This window comes from Lutra lutra, chromosome 4 (assembly GCF_902655055.1).
Source record: "Lutra lutra chromosome 4, mLutLut1.2, whole genome shotgun sequence".
NCBI classification, from domain to species: Eukaryota; Metazoa; Chordata; class Mammalia; order Carnivora; family Mustelidae; genus Lutra; species Lutra lutra.
The window spans coordinates 99,412,415-99,429,399 of record NC_062281.1 but is presented as its reverse complement, the minus strand read 5'-3'; the positions used below and the strand labels follow the sequence as shown (position 1 = coordinate 99,429,399).

The window sequence follows — 16,985 nt, the reverse complement described above, 5'->3', positions numbered from 1 at the left end:
GAAGATACGTATATTCTACCTACCACCCCCCCAACACCAAAGGCAAGAGCAGAGGCAAGGGGAAGGAAGACATGCGTTCCTGCCAATGTGGGGGGGAGCAGACTTGCGACTCAAGCGATGTCCAAGCACTTTGGATGAACTTGTGAAGAATCGTTTTATGAGGCCCTTGACTGATCTGTTTTGTTCATCCCCATCCTCATTGATCAGCTTTGCTTGGGCACACCTCCATTATCATTCACATCACTTTCTTTTTCCTTGACCTCTAAATCTTGATGGTTCCCCAAGAAGCCCTCTTTGAGACTTTCCTTGTCTGCTTGTACCCATGTGGCTGTGTCAGCCTCTTGGCTTCACATCTCGCTCTGGTGCATAAGCTTTCTAGAAATTAACATCTCACGCCCGACCTCTCTGCCAAGCTGCTTCTCAAACTACGGCCGTCTGCTGCTTATCCCTTCTGCATCTCAAATTCAGTTGACCCAAGCCCAACTCATTGCTGAGCCCAGAGCTGATCTGTTGAGTCTCCAGTTTCTATGGAAGGCTCCATCATTTTTCTGGTGCCTCAAGTGTGAGAACATTCAACTCTTGAATCTCCCTTCCTTCTCCCTGCCTTCCAGATCTGCTAAGCCGTCAGCCCCACTGCGTGGTCCACCTGTGTCCACTTCGTCCTGTACAGGTGCCCTCGTTTCCCTGCGTGGGACCTCTGTCTAGCTCAGCCCTCCGCCCCCTCCTGGGTGAGTGGCTGCAACTGCCTGCCAGTCTCTTGGCCTCCAGTCTCACTGGTGGGCTTGCAATGGCCATGCTGGGAGTGCCGCTGTGAACCAGCCAGAGGAAAGCCATGGGGGGGGGTTGAGGGGGAGGCCAGTCCTGTTCCCCTTCCTAGGGGAACATCTAGAACATTTAGATGGGGCTCACTGCAAAGAGGAGCAGGCCATGGGACAAATCACGAAGTCCTGAGTGGGCTGTGGCTGCAAAACTTCCCGGGGAGGGGAGGCTGGGTGAGGGGATGACATGTGACAGCTAGACAGAGTCTCAAAGTCAGGCAAAGCTTGCAGTTCCGGGGGAATTAGCCCACCCGGGAGCAGAAGCCAAGCCAGCAGTGGAGGGAGGAGGGGCAGCGGGCCCATTTCGTGGAGGCACCTAGCAGGAATGAGGCAGGGGCCGGGTCTGCAGCCTGGTGGCATGGTGTATGGGCCCCTCAGCCTGGGATGCGTCCCCTCCTCACACCTTCCTGTATCCCAAATCTGAAGCGGTCATTCTGCCCCACTGTGATCTGCTTTCGGAATTCTGGAGCCTTCTATTTCATCTCCCATCCCGTGCTCACCACTTTCTACCTCGGACTATAATCGCTTACGCTGCCAGTTCACCAGCCAAAAGCTTTTTGCCGGCAGCATGCGAGTCTGAGGCTGGCCCAGTCCTGGGGCTCCATCTAGCCCTTGAGTTCACTCACAACTAATGGACTGTAACTTCTCTTTGCTTCTCTGACTCGGCCAGGCGGCAGCTGTCACCCTCCATGGGGCTGCTAACTTCACTGTGGTCATCCCAAGCACTGGGCAGTGATTTCCAGTTCTTCTTCCCCTTGGGCGCTTGAACCCCTGTGTTCTGGGAGGCCCCATGTGTAGCCGTGGGCCATGAACAGGGAGGGAAAGGGACACGTGTCTCCTCTGGGCCACAGTGTTGACATCAACAGAGAAGCTTCAGAGTGCTCGTTTCCCTCGGGTGTGGCAACTAGCTATGTCTGAGATGTCGGCTGCTCTGTCATTCTGGGTCCCCCTGAAAACATCCAATGAGCAGCGGTCCCCTTGCCGACCTGCGGCAGGCACGAGCACGAATGAGAAGCCTTTGTTGTTCCCAGCCACGGATGTCTGAAGGTTGTTCCAGCTGCCTGACCCAGCCTGGCCAGCCAGACCCATTTGCCTCGTCCCAGGATCCGCTCCATATAGGACTGGCACATCACCGAGCCCCGCCTGCTGATGGGCGACCCCTCGGCCTGCGGAAGCCCTGGGAGGCTGTGGGTTTGGGAAGCAGAGTGCTTCCTTCAGCACTTGGGCTCTCTCCATGGCAGCTCACTGCCGAGTGCCAGTAATTTAGATGCAGATGTGCAAGAGCGGACAGTACCTTCCACGTTCCTCCCTATGGGCTGCTTCCTAAATTAATTAAAAGGGGGGGGTGAGCACAGAGGATATTCTATTAAGTCAGAATGTTCTTTTTAAATGTTCAAGTCTGTAGCAGGATTTTTCTCCTCACTCGGCCAAGTGGTGTTTTATGAGAGTTAGCGGGATTCCTCCCCTGGTGGGCGGAAGTGTTGCACTTTCCGGCGATGAGCGTGCATCCCGCTTCCCTAGAGAAGCCTGGGCATCTGGAGGGGCCGCTCGCTGAGCTGAACAGCTAGGAAACAGCACAGCCTTGCGCACCAAATGCTCTGCGAGCCATAAGCCTGGCAGAACACAGGTGGATTTTAGCTTCATGGGGTATGAGGGTATTTTCTGGGCAGCACAAAAAATAAACAAGCCTTCCACGGTAGCTCTGATGGAAGGCAACTGGTTATCTATGGGAAACAACGCTTAAAGACAAAAGCTGTGCAGTGTCCTATGTGTATGCGGACGGCTGAGCCTCAGGAACATACGATGACAAGAGAAATGGGCAAGACACAGAGATTTAATTGAAGAAAAACTCCAGGCTGTGACAGGGCGGGAGACATGAAGCGGTAATTAACAACATAATTATTTAAATGATGTTGCAATTAATTAATATCCTGAGTATGCGAAGGAAGGGAGGGCATCTTTCAGCCCAGAAAACTGCTGAATAAAGAAGAGAACTTGGCATTTTTTTTTAAAAACATCAATATGCAAAAGGCCTTGGTTATCATGACTTCAGCAAAGCTCAAAACACCAACCCAAGAAAAAGGCTTCTTGTGGCAGAGAAGCTAACAAATGACTCGACTTTGTATTTCATTTTATTCTGAAACTTGTAATTCATTTTACTCTCATCTGCGAGGAAGAAGTATTGGGCTAGATAATGACGTTTACAGACATTCAGGTTCATTCATGCTTTGGGTTGAGGACTAGTCCCCCCAGAAGACACTGGGGGGTGGGGCTCCTGGAGCCAAGAGCCTCCCTGGGGTGGGCTTCCCAGTCCGTAGAAATTTACCAAGACTGCTGCAGTGGGAGCGGGAACAGTTGGGTAGGTAGTGTGGGGCTGACTATAATCTGCTCAGGAAATGATTTCCCAAAACCACTGGGAGGTTCACTTGTGTGAGTTAGCTGCTTGGACATAGAAGGGATGTCTGAGAGCAGTAACTATTCCACTGATCACCCTCCCTCCTCCAAGAGTTAAGTGGTCATCCTCATGTGTCCAGGGGTATGAAGATGGCAGCTGGATATGCGTTTTGAAATCACTTCCGGAAAGACCCTCTCACACTCATTTCTGGGCTGCTCATGACCCAGGAAACTCCACTGTCCCCTTCCTAGTTGCAGGACCCACAGCCTCTGCTCAGTGATCGAGATGGCCATCTTATCTTGATAAGGTCAGTCTAGAGTCAAGAGACAGAATGAAGTTTATGGCCTGCTCTGAGTCTTGTCGTGACTTTGGGTTTTTGTCTCACTCTCAAAAGAAGACCCAGCTCAGTACAGCCTGACAAGGATGGCTTCTCAATCACAAGATATTTGGGGAGAAAACTATCTCTATACCAATGACACATTAACTCCTAGCCTAAGGCTCAGTACAGAGTGGAATTTGGTGTATCTGCCTTTGCTTCTCTAAGCTGAAAACTTCTCTGGCCACAATATCCTGGTCATCCTCACGCCCAATCTGAACTTTGGGTAGAAGACAGTGCCTACAGTTCTATCAGCAGAGAAACCTGATAACTTGGCTGAAGGGGAGGGTTACTTTATTGAGTTTCTGCTTCTAAAGCATGTGACATAAAGACTAAGACACAAGGTGCGTGAATAGCTTTTCCCTTCTTGACCTTCCCCTGGTGGAAGAAGGGGTTCTTCAGCAGACTTGCCTCTTGCAAGTCACACACACAACTCTGGAAGCTGGCATTGTGTAGTCACAGATAAAGTAGAAACTCACCTCCACAAATTTACCAGGGCTCTATAGACTGAGGAAATCAACCGAGTTATATGTGGTTGGTGGGGAGACCACTACGAACTCAACAGAAACGTACTATTACAATACAGAATAGTTGAAACTTTTTTTTTTTCCTAAACTGAATTTGGCCTAAGGTAGAGATCTAAAGGGGGTGGGGGGGAAGCGTTCACTACCACTAAAACAAACACTGAAGTACTTAGTAATCTATAGAACTAAAGTTTAAGATGAATACTGTCCCAGAGTCAAGGGGGCTGAAATAGGCTTAAGCTGGCTTTGTTTCAATCGAGAAGATTCTCTTCACAGAAAGATGGATTCCAGCTGTGACTTGGATTAAAACACCCCATTCCCCAAAGAACATTTTATGCAGGTGTTTCTTTGATCTGTGTAGGCATTTTTACACAGTTGCTCGATACTTCACGGAATTCATAAAGCTACACACGACACAGAAGTCATTCTGAAACACGTGTGCCTTCTCTTCTTTACAACGAAGGTTACTTTTGAGAACAAAGACCCTGCGTTCAAACAAATATGGTCTTTAACTGTGGTGTGCCAGAAAACATTCGGCATGTTTAGATTCAGCAGAATCGTTCCTAAAGAGAGGGTTTGAGTTCTCAGGAGGAGTCAAGACATTTTCAAATGATGAGGAAAGTCAACAAGGAAGCGGGGGCAGATGGGGACACAAGGAGCCCTGCACGACCAGCGGAGTTGCGTGGACACCTCGGAGCGCTCGTGATTTCACCGTAGGACGAGCGAGGAGTCTGCATCGTGGTCTGTGTCACAGGGGCAGAGAGCTTCCAAGGGTCACAACTAGAGCTTTGTCAAGGCTCTTGGCCTGATTTGCTCCTTTCTGCAGGCTACTGCAGACACAGCCATGACTCCATCCCACGTCCTTCTCCTCCAGGGTTGTGGAGCTTGGTGGAGACACAACACTGAAGGAAATCACACCACCTCCCCAGAAGGGAAGACTATTTTACGTTGTATTTTATATGAACCAGCTTCTGGGCTCTCTACTCTTCTTTTTCTCCTACTCTTCCCCCCTTCTCTTCTTGGCAGCAGATCCATAAGAAGTGAAAAACCACAGAAAACATCACCTTGGGAGACAAGAAAGACTAAGACAGGTCTGGCCACACGACAAGGGTCGTGACCTTGACCCACGCAGGAGCAGTTAAGACTCGTGCTACGGCTGCTGCTGCCCCTGCGCAACACTGTGTTTGGACAGCTGAACGAGTGCAAAAAAGAGCGTCGCTGAGTCCCGTTGGTGTCGCCCGGTTGCACAGCTCATGGTGTGGGAGGTGGTTTCGGAGACGGGCACGAGCTCTCGCTGTCAAAGCTGGCAGCCCGGCCCTGCCACTGTGGAGAGGGGAGAAGGCTGGTTACCGATGGCCAAGGGGACTGGTATTTCAACTTTTGAAACTTCTGTGGCCCATGCACTGAATTCACCCTTCCCGGCTTTTCATAAGCTTACTTGGATTTTGCTGTCAGCCATGCAAAAACAGAAGGAAAAGAGCTGTAGAGCTTCCAGTTTGGAATACCTGATTTTTTTTTTTTTTTTTTTTTAAGACCTACCGCAGAGGTAATGAACGTTTTCTCCACTGTGTGTGTATGTGTGTGTTAATGAGATGCTATGACTGGGCCATTTCTGAGTGCTTCAGCCATTTTTCACACTGAAAATCGGATTATGTTAGCAGCGAAAGAGGCCGTCTACAGAATGTGCCCTTACTGCCAAGAACCCACGTCCATGAATTATTAGCAATTTGTCTGGGAGCTGTTAGTGCAGCTACAAACCTGATATCGCTCTAGCATCCAGCTCTCTTTCTCAGGTTTAATGCTTCCTGTGGGCATTCACACCCACCTTGTGAGGAGCTGGGGGTAGGAGGCGGGCAGCCCTTCCCCACCTCAGGACCATTCCCTGCCTTCTGCCTCACAGGTCGCCCTGTCAGCCCCACCCTGATCCTCCTCTCAAGGTGGGTGATGTAAGGAGGCGTAACAGAGCGAAGAAGAGGGCTGAGAGTGGATGGACCCGCACCTGAGCCCTTCGACCCTTCCTTAACTGAAAAGCCAGTTGTGCTGGGGCACTGTTTTCTGGGCAAAGATCTGACCCCAGGAAAATTCTTGACCCATCTTGGGGCCGTGTAACTTCAAAGTGAGGCAGTGTCCACTGTTCACTCCATCCTTCCTGGGAGCTGAGGAGACCCAAACCTCTCCCAGGTGCCCGTGGGACAAGGCTCCAGAGGGAGTCAGGGAGGTGGTCGAGGTGGTCTTTCTGAAACAAAGTACGGCCTCCTCTGCTGCCCCTGAGCTCTGGGGGTCTCCACGATGGAATGATGGGCTGAGTAGAAGCTTCTCTCTGCACCTGGGCACGAATGGGGGCGGGAGGGGGAAGGATGCCATGCTCCCCACAGCACAGCCGTCTCTAGACAGAGCTGAGCCACCTAAGGAATAGAATGTTTGCCAGCCAGTGTTTCCTACTGGAAATCCATGGCGCTGAGGAGAGACCATGACCTGCGGGACATCTCCACGCTCCCACTTCTACAGAAAGCCTCTGTCACCTTCCCCAGGCTTGGTCCCTTCGTGTCCCTGTACAGGCCATCCGGCAGATCTTCACAACTAACCCCACATTGGGCCATCGGGTACAGAGGAGGACCACCACTACGTGCCCTAGACCTGAGCAATCTTAGCATGCCGACCTGGGGGCAGGCCTGGGGCACCATCCACTCAACTGTCCAGTTCTCACGTATAACAAAACCAAGACACAGAGAAGTCAAGACACTGCTAGTTAGGGGCAGAGCCAGCAGGTGAAACCAGGTCTCCTAACTCCCAGCTCTGTGCTCCCTCCACTCCCTCCTGCTGCCAGGTTCTATCCGGCCACAGCCGGGGGAGAAGGAGATGCACGGGGCAAGAGGAAACCTAACGTCTTAGGGGCCACACCGGGTACTTACTCCTAACTCCAGGTGACAGTCTCTCTGCTTGCAGCGTCCACGTGAATGAAATCACAACCGAGGGTTTCCCTGGTGAAATATTTTAAATAAATAAGTGCCTGGTTGTTGAACCCATGGTGACTTCTGACTCCAGTGCCTCTTAACCAGAAGGCGACACAGGATGGTCACCAGTGCTCTCATCTAACACACCTCTGTCTTAGGGGGTCTACTTTCTCTGTGCCAGCCTTTAGGGCCGCTGAAAGTTACACAGTGATTCCTGGCTTCTCCCCTGATCAAGCATGCCACTTAAACGATCTTAAACAATCTGATTGATAGGCCAGTGCAGAGGAGAAAAAGCGAAATGGCCACACAGGGTACCTTTTTTTTTTCTTATAATAGCCCAAGTCACGCGGAGCGTAACTGTCCATCCAGGACACATGCGGAAGGCATGCTGGCTTCCCTGCCAGCCCCTGATTGTTTCTGTGAAGAAAAACAGAGGAAGGAGATGGGGTTCGTGGACAACGGGAAGGTGAATGACTCCAGCAGGCTTATCATGGTGGCTCTGAATCAAAAAGCTCGGCCTCCCTTCCCTGGCGCCTGGGAAGGTGATTGCGCCAGGACGCCTGTGTTCCTTAAGACCTTTTGTTGTTCTGCAATGGGGTCACACTCAGACAGATCTGAAATCTCTGGAAGCTGATCTCCACTTGGCCATTCATGATAGAACACCTTGGAGAAGGCTGCTGGTCAGCCTTGGCTCTGTGTGCGGTGATAGCAGTAACACGCAGCACCAGGCAGCAGTGCCTGGAGGGAAGGGGGCCACTGCCACCGCTGCCACCAGGGAAGGACGCTCGCTGGGGCTTAATCCATTTCTACTCACTAAAAACATCCCAGCAGGGGAAAATGCCTTTTCAGTTCATTTGTTCCACTCAACCTTATTTTAAAACCCCAAACAAGTGGGCAAGTAGAGTGCCCTCTGTTCTCATTAATAAAAAAGAAATGATCACGGCACTCAAAACTTCTCGAAGGAAGGTATAATTTAAATAGAGAGTACTTTATAGATGTGTGTAATTTATAGATCTTCCTGGGAGCGGGAGAGTGAGATTTCTGTATGTAGGATATGAATGGGAGAAGCAAGTTCCAGGAGCAAGGCTCTTGTTCAATGTCCAGAACTTAACTGAGGAGGCAAGATGGGAGCTTTAAGGGTGATTGAGGGGGGAGGTGTTCGAGTGCAAAGCATCACTTAAGCCCAAAGAGGGTTTGCTTCCTATCTGCCTGGTAGGGTTTTAAATGCAGTTTTATAAAGATACTCAAACTGTGGGTGCTAAAAGTGTAGGTGAAATCCTAGGTTGCCAAGATGAATGTCATTTTCAGCTTCTTCATATGGAGAAATGATCCCCTGAGCACAAAATGGTAGGATAATGAGAGGGGGAGGGGCGGGCTCGGGAGCTTGGTGTGCGAGGTCAAGAAAAAAGTAAACCCAAAGGATATAAATCAATTTATTCTCTTTTCGTTTTCCATATACTGTTACTTTCCCTTTACTGTCTCATCAAATATTCATTTTCAAGGGCTTGATTCTACTTTATCTTTCTTTCTTTTGTAGTCTGGACTGGTGAGTCAGAGTTTTCAAAGGAATGGGAGTCGGAATCAATTATTTGGCTTAATTAGGTTGTATTCACCATAGAGTGATTCTGGAACCGAGGGCCGGCACCTTCTGGCCTCCCTGCACACACCCCCAACTCCAGACGCCATGGGCCGGTAGCTTCAGTTTGTGTGGACAGGGCGGCCCAGTCACACAGGGAGGGTTATCTTTCTGAGCTGGTGCCACAGGAGTACTCACTGGTTCTATACCCCATCACTTAGGGTCAGAGTTTCCTAGAAAAGCAGAGATGACGGGAGCCGACCCCCTCATTCACCAACCAAGAACCTGGAGAGGGGGACAATGAGTTGCCTAAAACCCTACAGCCCATCAGCTTACATGTCCCTGCCCCTAAACCACCCTGAACATTTTAGTATGCTTATTCTACTCTTAAATATCTCAAAGGGATTTAAGAGGGGGGAGGGGGCACAGCGCCCTTCATTGGTTGAATCAGGCCTGCGTTCAGTGAGGCACAGAGGGTGGACCCCAGGTCATCCTCGGTTCCTTCCAGGAGCTGCCTCCTGTGGAGTCGGAGGGTGGTCGTGGGTGCCTCACCCACACCCTGCAGGGAGCCTTCTGCCTAAGAAGGGGCAGAGGCTCCCTTGGGGGAAGGGAGCTGGAGAGCCGAGGGACCGGTCTCCGTCATCCAAGCTTCACCACTGTGAATCAAGGCAACTACAAGACAGAACCAGGAGCCCTCCGATGAACAGGAGCTTTGTGTGGATGCCTTACTTCTCCATGCTCACCCCAAAGATGTGCCTACAGCAGTAGGTAAATCAGTTAGCCTGGCTCCCAGAGCCCTCTCTCCCTCAGAGCCCTCAGTCTCTCCTAAGACCACTCACACCGCTGCAAGCAGGGAGAGACAGGCCTGGCCACACCGAGAAGAGAAGGCAGAGCTGCCAGGTCCTCTGGCTTTGCTGCTCGCGCCTTTCTCGTGTCCCAGAGCCGGGAGAAGGGATTACAGTTAACCCTTGAACAACACTGGGATTAGGGGCACTGACCCTCCACACAGTCATATCTGCTATGACTTCGACTCCCCCAAAACTAGACTACTCATCACCTACTGTTGACCAGAAGCCTTACCGATAACATTAGCAGTCCATGAACACATACTTTCTATGTTATAGGAGGTCTATACTGTATTCTTACAATAAAGTGACAGAAAAGAAAATGTCATTAAGAAAGTTGTAAGGGAGAGAAAATACATTTACAGTGTTGTTCTGTATTTATTTAAAAAAAAAAAATTCCACACACACGTGGACCCGCACCATTCGAACTGTGCTGTTCAAAGGTCCACAGTCCTCTGTTTTTAAGGTGACTGCTTTTAAGCTGAGGGGCCATGTGGTGTAAGGGTTAAAGCTTTATTTTGTTTATTAGTCAATTTTCCCATTTTAACCTCTGGACTTCCTAGGCTTGAAGTCTGGGATGAACAAACAACCACCTATCTTTTTAGGGTATGGACTGGGGTATGAGATCCTCAAATTGAGGTTTCAGGCTCGCCTGGCTACCCCCACATCCCAACGCTTTTTGAAAAAGCAGGCCTGGGAGCCACCAGGATGATAATTTGCAGGATCTCACACTGGTGGAGTTTGGTGGAGGGGGAGCCAACTGTAAATATCACGGGAAGGGACATTTTCTTTTGCCACTGAGAGAAATGACTGGCTGGAGATTATACAGCAAGTCCGAAGGGGCCGAGTTTGGAGCCCAGGGCTCAGGACTCCTGGGTAGTGCTCCACGTGTTCTATCCCTGTTAGGATCCCGTCAGAGAGCGTGACGCCTTGAAGCCATGCTCTCTCCAGCCGTGGGAGAACCAGCTTTCATGGCAGCAGGATCTCGTCTCTGGCCATCCGCACGGAGGCCATGAAGACTGCCTGAGGACGGCCTGGCTAGAGCCTCAGGGAACATAGTGATTCAACAAGGGTAGAATTTCTTGCCAAGTTCTGAGCTCACCCTCGTGGGGCTTCCTCCCAGAGGACCGAGTTGGCCCAGGGCGTTCTGTGAAAGCATTCCGGGCCTGGCACCGGGGAGCCGCTGGGAGGGCTTCCTCCCGGTTTTAATTTTCCAGTTAGGACTCAGTGTCACTTTCAATATACTCAACATCAGAGGCTTTCTGTCAGGCAGCTCCCCCCATCCTTCTCCACCTCCTTCCTGCCGCTGACGCGCACCCTGGGAAGGAGCAACGCAGGCGAGGTCACACAGCCGCTGACTGCCATTCTCCAGCCCGCATGGCCATGCAGCAAACATGCCAAGGGCCGAGCACGACCTCACCCACCTCTTTGAAGGATTTCTTTACCTCCACCAAGGAGTGCCAGTGTGCGATGGGCTTCCGCGGGTACGCCAGCATCTCGTTCCAGTGGTCCCGGCCCAGGCCCTCAGCATTGATCCCCACACGGCAGACTCCTATGATCTCATTGTGGCCCACTCTGGGGGAGAAACAAAGGGCCTGGAGCTGGTGACCGGACATGCTGCCAGAAAGGGAGGTCCGGGGGTCTGGGATTCTGCCTGGCAGGGCTAACTCGGAGTGCTGAGCTCTGAAAATAGATGCTTGGCAAGGTCTCTCAGACTTACCAGCGGCTGTGAAGCTTTGCCCAGCCTCCTTGGGTGGACATTGACTCAGACAGATGAGAAAAAGGTTATAAACGCCTTTGGGATCTCAGGAAATGGTGGGCGGATGGCCTGACTTTAGGGAACAGGAGAATTTCAGTCTTTTCTCTTCTTTGACTCAGCTAGCACATCACACCCTCACTCGAGACATCGGCATTTGGAAATAAATCACCCTGCTCTAAGCACCATTTCTCCATACCCCCAGTGGTTAGAATGTGATTTACTCACTCAGCAAGAATATCAGTCTTCACGCAAATATGTTCAGCGAGTACCCAGTATGCCCGGGAACTTGTGCTAAAAATCCTACATGAAGGCTTTACTGCATGTTTGTTTTGTGTTTTTTTTTTTTCCCCTCCTTCAGCTGGAGTGAACTGGAGAGGTGTTATGGTGGCTCGGGGCGGGGGTTGGCGCGGGGTTGGGAAACATTTTTGAGCCAGCCTTGATGGAAGAGAGAATTTGACTAAGTGGAAGAGAAGAAATCCATGCAAGGAAGAGGAAATGAAGTTGGATGATGATGCTGGGTCCAGATTCTGGAAGGTCTTGAGAAACCAGGGGAAGGGCCTGGATTAACAGGAACCACAGATGGTTCCAAAGAAAGGGCAGGTTCCGAAGAAAGTGGTCTTTAAGGAAGGTGAGCCTCCCGTGCATTGGCTGACTTGAGTCAGGGAGTGATGGAGGCTGTCTGCTGGGAGGCTGCACAGCTGTCTGTCAGTGGGAATGGTAGCAGCATCAGAAATGGAGAGGAGAGGTGCTCAGACTTGGTGCCAGATGGAGGAAAAGGAATCAGCAGGAGCGCATTCAGGGAAACTGATGGGTGGAAATGGGCCTGCTGGGAAGCAAAGCATGAGCTTCTGCTCAGGGGAATCCAGGCTCTTCCTCAAACTTCTGCACCCTTCTTGGGTGGAGCCAGACTCGAGGCCAATGGGCTCCTGAAACCCTGCACTGCCCCTGGCATGGGGGTGAGAGGCAGGAAACCATGGCCCTCCGGGACCCTCACCTTACCGATCATAATCCATAACCGAGATGAGCAGACTGACTTGATCCATGTTCTCTGGGGGGATATCAAAGATGATGGCTTCATTGTAGACAGGATTTAGAGTGTTTTTCTTTATGGTCGTTTTCTTCTTCTTCAGTCTCCGCCCATCACAAAGCAGGGATACTTTGACATATGGATCTGCACCAGTGGGAGTGATGGGAAGGGAAGGGAGCATGTTAACCAGATGTCCTGGAACATCATTTGCAGCAGAGGGATGGAAGTCATGGACCTACTGTTGCTCATCGGATGGTACCAGTGGGTTGTTAGGATAATTAAACCACCTTGTATTTATGCAGCACACCTGTCTCTGAGGACACTTCGTGCTTCATAAAACACAGAGTCTTTAGCGACCTCAGGATTATTGGGAGAATGCCTAATGGACTTTCACCAATGGTGAAGCTGGCCTCAAATCAGACAGGACACCTGCCTGTGGGGATGCGGTTCATGGCCCCACCTCCCAGCTCCGTGATGGCCAGCTGGCTCCGAAGGGTGGTGAAGCTGAACAAAGGCACCCTTCCTTTCACCTGCTTGGAGTCCTTTCCTCTGGGGTTCGTCAGCATTATTATTATTATTTTTTTTAAAGATTTTATTTATTTATTTGACAGAGAGAGATCACAAGTAGACAGAGAGGCAGGCAGAGAGAGAGAGAGAGAGGGAAGCAGGCTCCCTGCTGAGCAGAGAGCCCGATGCGGGACTCGATCCCAGGACCCTGAGATCATGACCTGAGCCGAAGGCAGCGGCTTAACCCACTGAGCCACCCAGGCACCCGGTTCGTCAGCATTATTAACCAAAGGATAAGGGGAGGGGGTAAAAACAGAAGTCGATGACACGCAAGGAGTCGCAGCTGTCAGAGTAAAGGAATGGTGACAGTTGGAATGCTGTTCGTGTCCTCCCACCTGACAAGGGAATTATGGGTCTCATTGTCCCAGCAAGCTCATTTCCAGCTGGCATCAGGAAGGACCCTGCTCTCTGCTTCCCCGGAAGCCGTTTCCTGCCCACTTTGGGGCAGAGGAGGAGGATGGAGCTGTGCTGGGGCCCGGAGTAAGACGGGTTCCTGAGATTTGGGGCAGTCCGGTGACATTTCATTGCCCAGTGGGACCTTGGATCCTCTCCATCGCCAGAGGAGATAGCTTTTTACTGAGCCTCCACATGCCCCACTCCCTGTCCCTTCTTTAGCTTTCTGAATACATGTTTCATGGTCACCCTTCTACCCTGAAATTTCCCACTCATCCGAGTGAAGGGACACCTATTGTAGCTCATAGCACAGGTGTCTCAGGAACCATCATAATTGTTATTTATGCGTCACCGCTCAAGAAATGGAGAGTGACTCACAGGTAATAACAGCTTCTGAGATGCTGATATACTGAGACACCTTCTTGCCTAGGAGCCAGGGTTCCCGGGAAGCCATCAGGGCGGGGGGTGGGGTGTGGGCTGAGCGGCCGCTGCCTGGAGCCATGAGGCCCAGGCACGTGGTTCTATCTCCTGGCCGCTGAGCACCCACCAGGCCCTCATGCTCCCTGGACATCGATCACAGGGCAGCTGAGGCACCCAGCTCTGGGGAAGCTAGAGAGAACTACGACATGTGAGAGGAGACTTCGAGCCTCGAAGGCATTGCCGCAGACACCCAAAGGAGCTGTGGATGAACTAACATGACAGGGCAGCCATGCCTTAACCACGGGGGCACTCGGGTTTACGAGGGAGCTGGCAAGACTGTGATTAAGCAGAGGTGTTTAATCGACCTGCTGTTTCCAATGACCCATTTGGAAGGCCCTGCTCTCGGGGGTGTTGTCAGTAAAAAGGAAGGTGGGGTTCCTAGAACCTCTGTGAGACAGCTTTCTGATGTCAGAGGGCTCTATTCTCTATGGATATGCCCAGGGTAGGGTCGAGGTCCGAGCAGTCAGGTGGAGAAAGCTTGTTACAAGACCCATCACTAACACAGCAATGTCTACACTCCGTAAGGTGGACACTGCCTTGGAAAGCGTCTTCAGGCTTGAGGCTGCCCTAGTGCTTTCCCAGCCCTTGCCATGCCCATTTCCATGCATTTCCACAGCCCAGCGGTGTCCCATGCCACCTAGCTTGGGAAAAATATGACAGAGCCAACTGTCCCAGAGGCCACTAGGCAGATAACTGGCTTATCACCAACTGGGAGAGTCTCAGCTTCCTTCCCCCACTCTGTTCACTCCTACGAGGCATATCCATTTATAAAACTCAGTGGGTGTAGCTCCCTTGGAGAGACCATCAATCTCGTGATTGTCCAAGAGGCCAAGCAGAGAGATGACTGTTCCTTAGTGTGTGGCTTCCAGCAGAATGCTGGCTCTGTAAGACCTTGGAGGTTGCTTGCTCTCTAAGAGCCTATGATGTTCCATGCAGCTGAGGGAGGAGGCACAAAGCCTGGCAGTACCTTTCACCCCATTGTCATGGGAACCATCACAGTCCAGCATTCAGTATGTGCCAGGCACTGTGCTGAGATTTATGTACCTTGTGTCTTTTAAGTTTCCCACTAATGCTATAGAATATCTATCATCATCATCCCCTTTTACAGATAGGGAGATGGAGGCTGGAGAGATTCAGGAACTTGCCTCGGATTTGAAACTAGGTCTGTCTGACTCCAAAGTTTACATTTTAAACCACTAGACTCAAATCAGTAAAGACCAGATGTGGAAAAGATGGGTGCTGTTGCTCACCACCCTTTTGCGGTGTCCTGATCCTTATTATTATTTTGTGATCATTCCAGTGGATGGGCTTAGAGAATTGACTCAGGACTAGTAAAATCAAGGAGACTAGATAGACCCTCAGGTTTGGTGGTCAATGTCATAGAAATCAAGAACAGGCAGTGAGCTCCACTCACTCCCTGCTTTAGCCCAAGATCCAAGCAAGTCTGGACCGACAGCAACCTCAAACTCATCCTCAAAAACAAGAGATCTTGTTTGAGAGGCCCCCGGCACACATGCCTCACTGTTTCACCCTCTGACAAGGCTCCTTGCACTATTCATTCATTCACTCAAAATATATTTATCCAAAGCCTAGTGTGTTGCATGCTCTGTTCCAGACACTTGCTTACATCTGTGAACCAAACAGGCAGAAATCCCTGACAAAAAGAGGACCCCTGAATTTTCAGAATCAAACTGAGATTTAACAGCAGATTCCAAACCCACGTAGAAAAGAGGGTCAATTGCAAGAGGAAGATTAGAATTTAGCGTGAGAAAAATCTCTCCCCCCAACCCTCTGATGTGGAACGGCCGTTATGATTACCTCAGTGGCTTTGCCGTAAGCTCTCTCTCTAGCACATCAATTTAATTACACCAGAGAAGATAGTGTGGGGACTTAGGCTGCAAAATCCTATTTCCCTCAGCAGGCTTGACAGTCCTCAGCGAAATTTCTGTCCCCAGCATGCACTTATTTTGATATTGAAATGAAATCTACATTGGCTGTATTTTTGGAGGACGCCAACTTGGTGGGGCCTGAGAGCTTTGCACACGTCGGAAGATGCTCTTTAAGCTCTTCCCGGCGTCCTCCCCGAAGTGCAGTGGGAGCTCCAGCGGAAGGTGGCATTAGGGTGGACGCTACCTTGGGGAGCTTTCGGCCTGGAAGACACGAGCGCTGCACAGAGATGGGGGGCTGGGAGCAGAAGCTCTGAGGGAGTCAAAGCGGCAGCAGACACATATTACCTCAGCTTTTTCCAACTACCTTCCCCCAAAACCTAATTTTTCAAGGTCTAATACCTCATCTTCTTCCAGCTACACCAGGTCACACCTGGGCCCGGAGGTTTGCAGCTGGACCATCCCCTCTTTATGGTCACTGTGCTGATACTAAGGGGTTTTCGAGGAAAATAAATAATGAATGAATAAAAGGAAACATCGGCACCTCTGGAGTGGCTTGACACTGGAAATCTGTTTCATCAGAAGAGACCCTTGGGTGATGGATGGGTCTAGGGAAACAAGCCTTTCCCTACATTTGCAACTCTGAGCACAGCCCAGGCTGTTCTGCACGTCTGCTCTTTGGGACACTTCCCGGGCTAATGTGAGCCGACGGGAAAGGAGGCTCCTGGGACTCAAACAATGTCTCTGTTATATCAAAACTCTGATACCTTCTCTGACAACGACTTATAGAATCATGGAAAGGATCACGACTTACAGAATCACAGAAAGGATCAGTCTCTGCAGTGGCCCCCAACCAAGCATGTCCTCAGTTGCTAGAACGGGACTTATTCTGTACCTAACAGCAATCCTGGTGCAGGGCCTGGGGCCGTGAGCCCTGCAGAAAAAACTCAGATACAAATACACTTGGCTTTGCAGGGGCTTTGCCGGGGCTTTGCCCCCTTGACTAGATCTGTGGGGCTGCCGCAGGGCCGTGCGGACCTACAAACATTTGCACGGTCAAACTTGACAAAACCCTTGAAAGTTCTGGGGCCTCATGTAACTAGAAAGATTTTCCTTGATATTTTTTGTATTTGTATTTGTATTTGTTTTTGTTTTTTGGTTTGTTTTCTCCTATGTGTTTATTTCTTATTCTCTCTCCTTTAAGGGAAAATGACAGGAGGTGCTAATGTCCATTGGCAGGCCACTTGGGGAGAAGAGGTACCTGAGTAGCCTGTGATGTCCATCGCCTTGAGGTTCCGACATTTGATCACTGTGAGGGTGAGCCGGCCTGCTGTGGGCAGGTAGCACAGGGAGAACATGATCTCTCCCAGATCCACGCTTTCCTG

The 16,985-nt window shown here is 50.7% G+C and overlaps 1 protein-coding gene across 5 annotated transcripts in view; it reads right to left on the bottom strand.

Annotated features, from left to right (window-relative positions):
• Positions 1-2,467: 2,467 nt before the first annotated feature.
• Positions 2,468-16,985, bottom strand: part of SYT6 (synaptotagmin 6) — a 57,707-nt gene continuing 43,189 nt past the window's right edge. The window contains exons 4-8 of one of the 5 annotated variants that reach the window (XR_007126996.1): positions 16,862-16,982; positions 12,247-12,418; positions 10,913-11,063; positions 7,026-7,094; positions 2,468-5,436 (exon numbers count right to left, since the gene is read on the bottom strand). Coding sequence is in view for 3 of the 5 variants with exons in the window: in XM_047728318.1 (XP_047584274.1) it covers positions 10,832-11,063; positions 12,247-12,418; positions 16,862-16,982 (525 nt within the window). In the remaining 2 variants the exon portion in view is untranslated. Of the gene's footprint in view, positions 5,437-7,025; positions 7,095-9,712; positions 11,064-12,246; positions 12,419-16,861; positions 16,983-16,985 lie in introns of those variants that run through there. The other 4 variants (XR_007126997.1, XM_047728320.1, XM_047728321.1 and 1 more) reach the window with 4 other exon arrangements.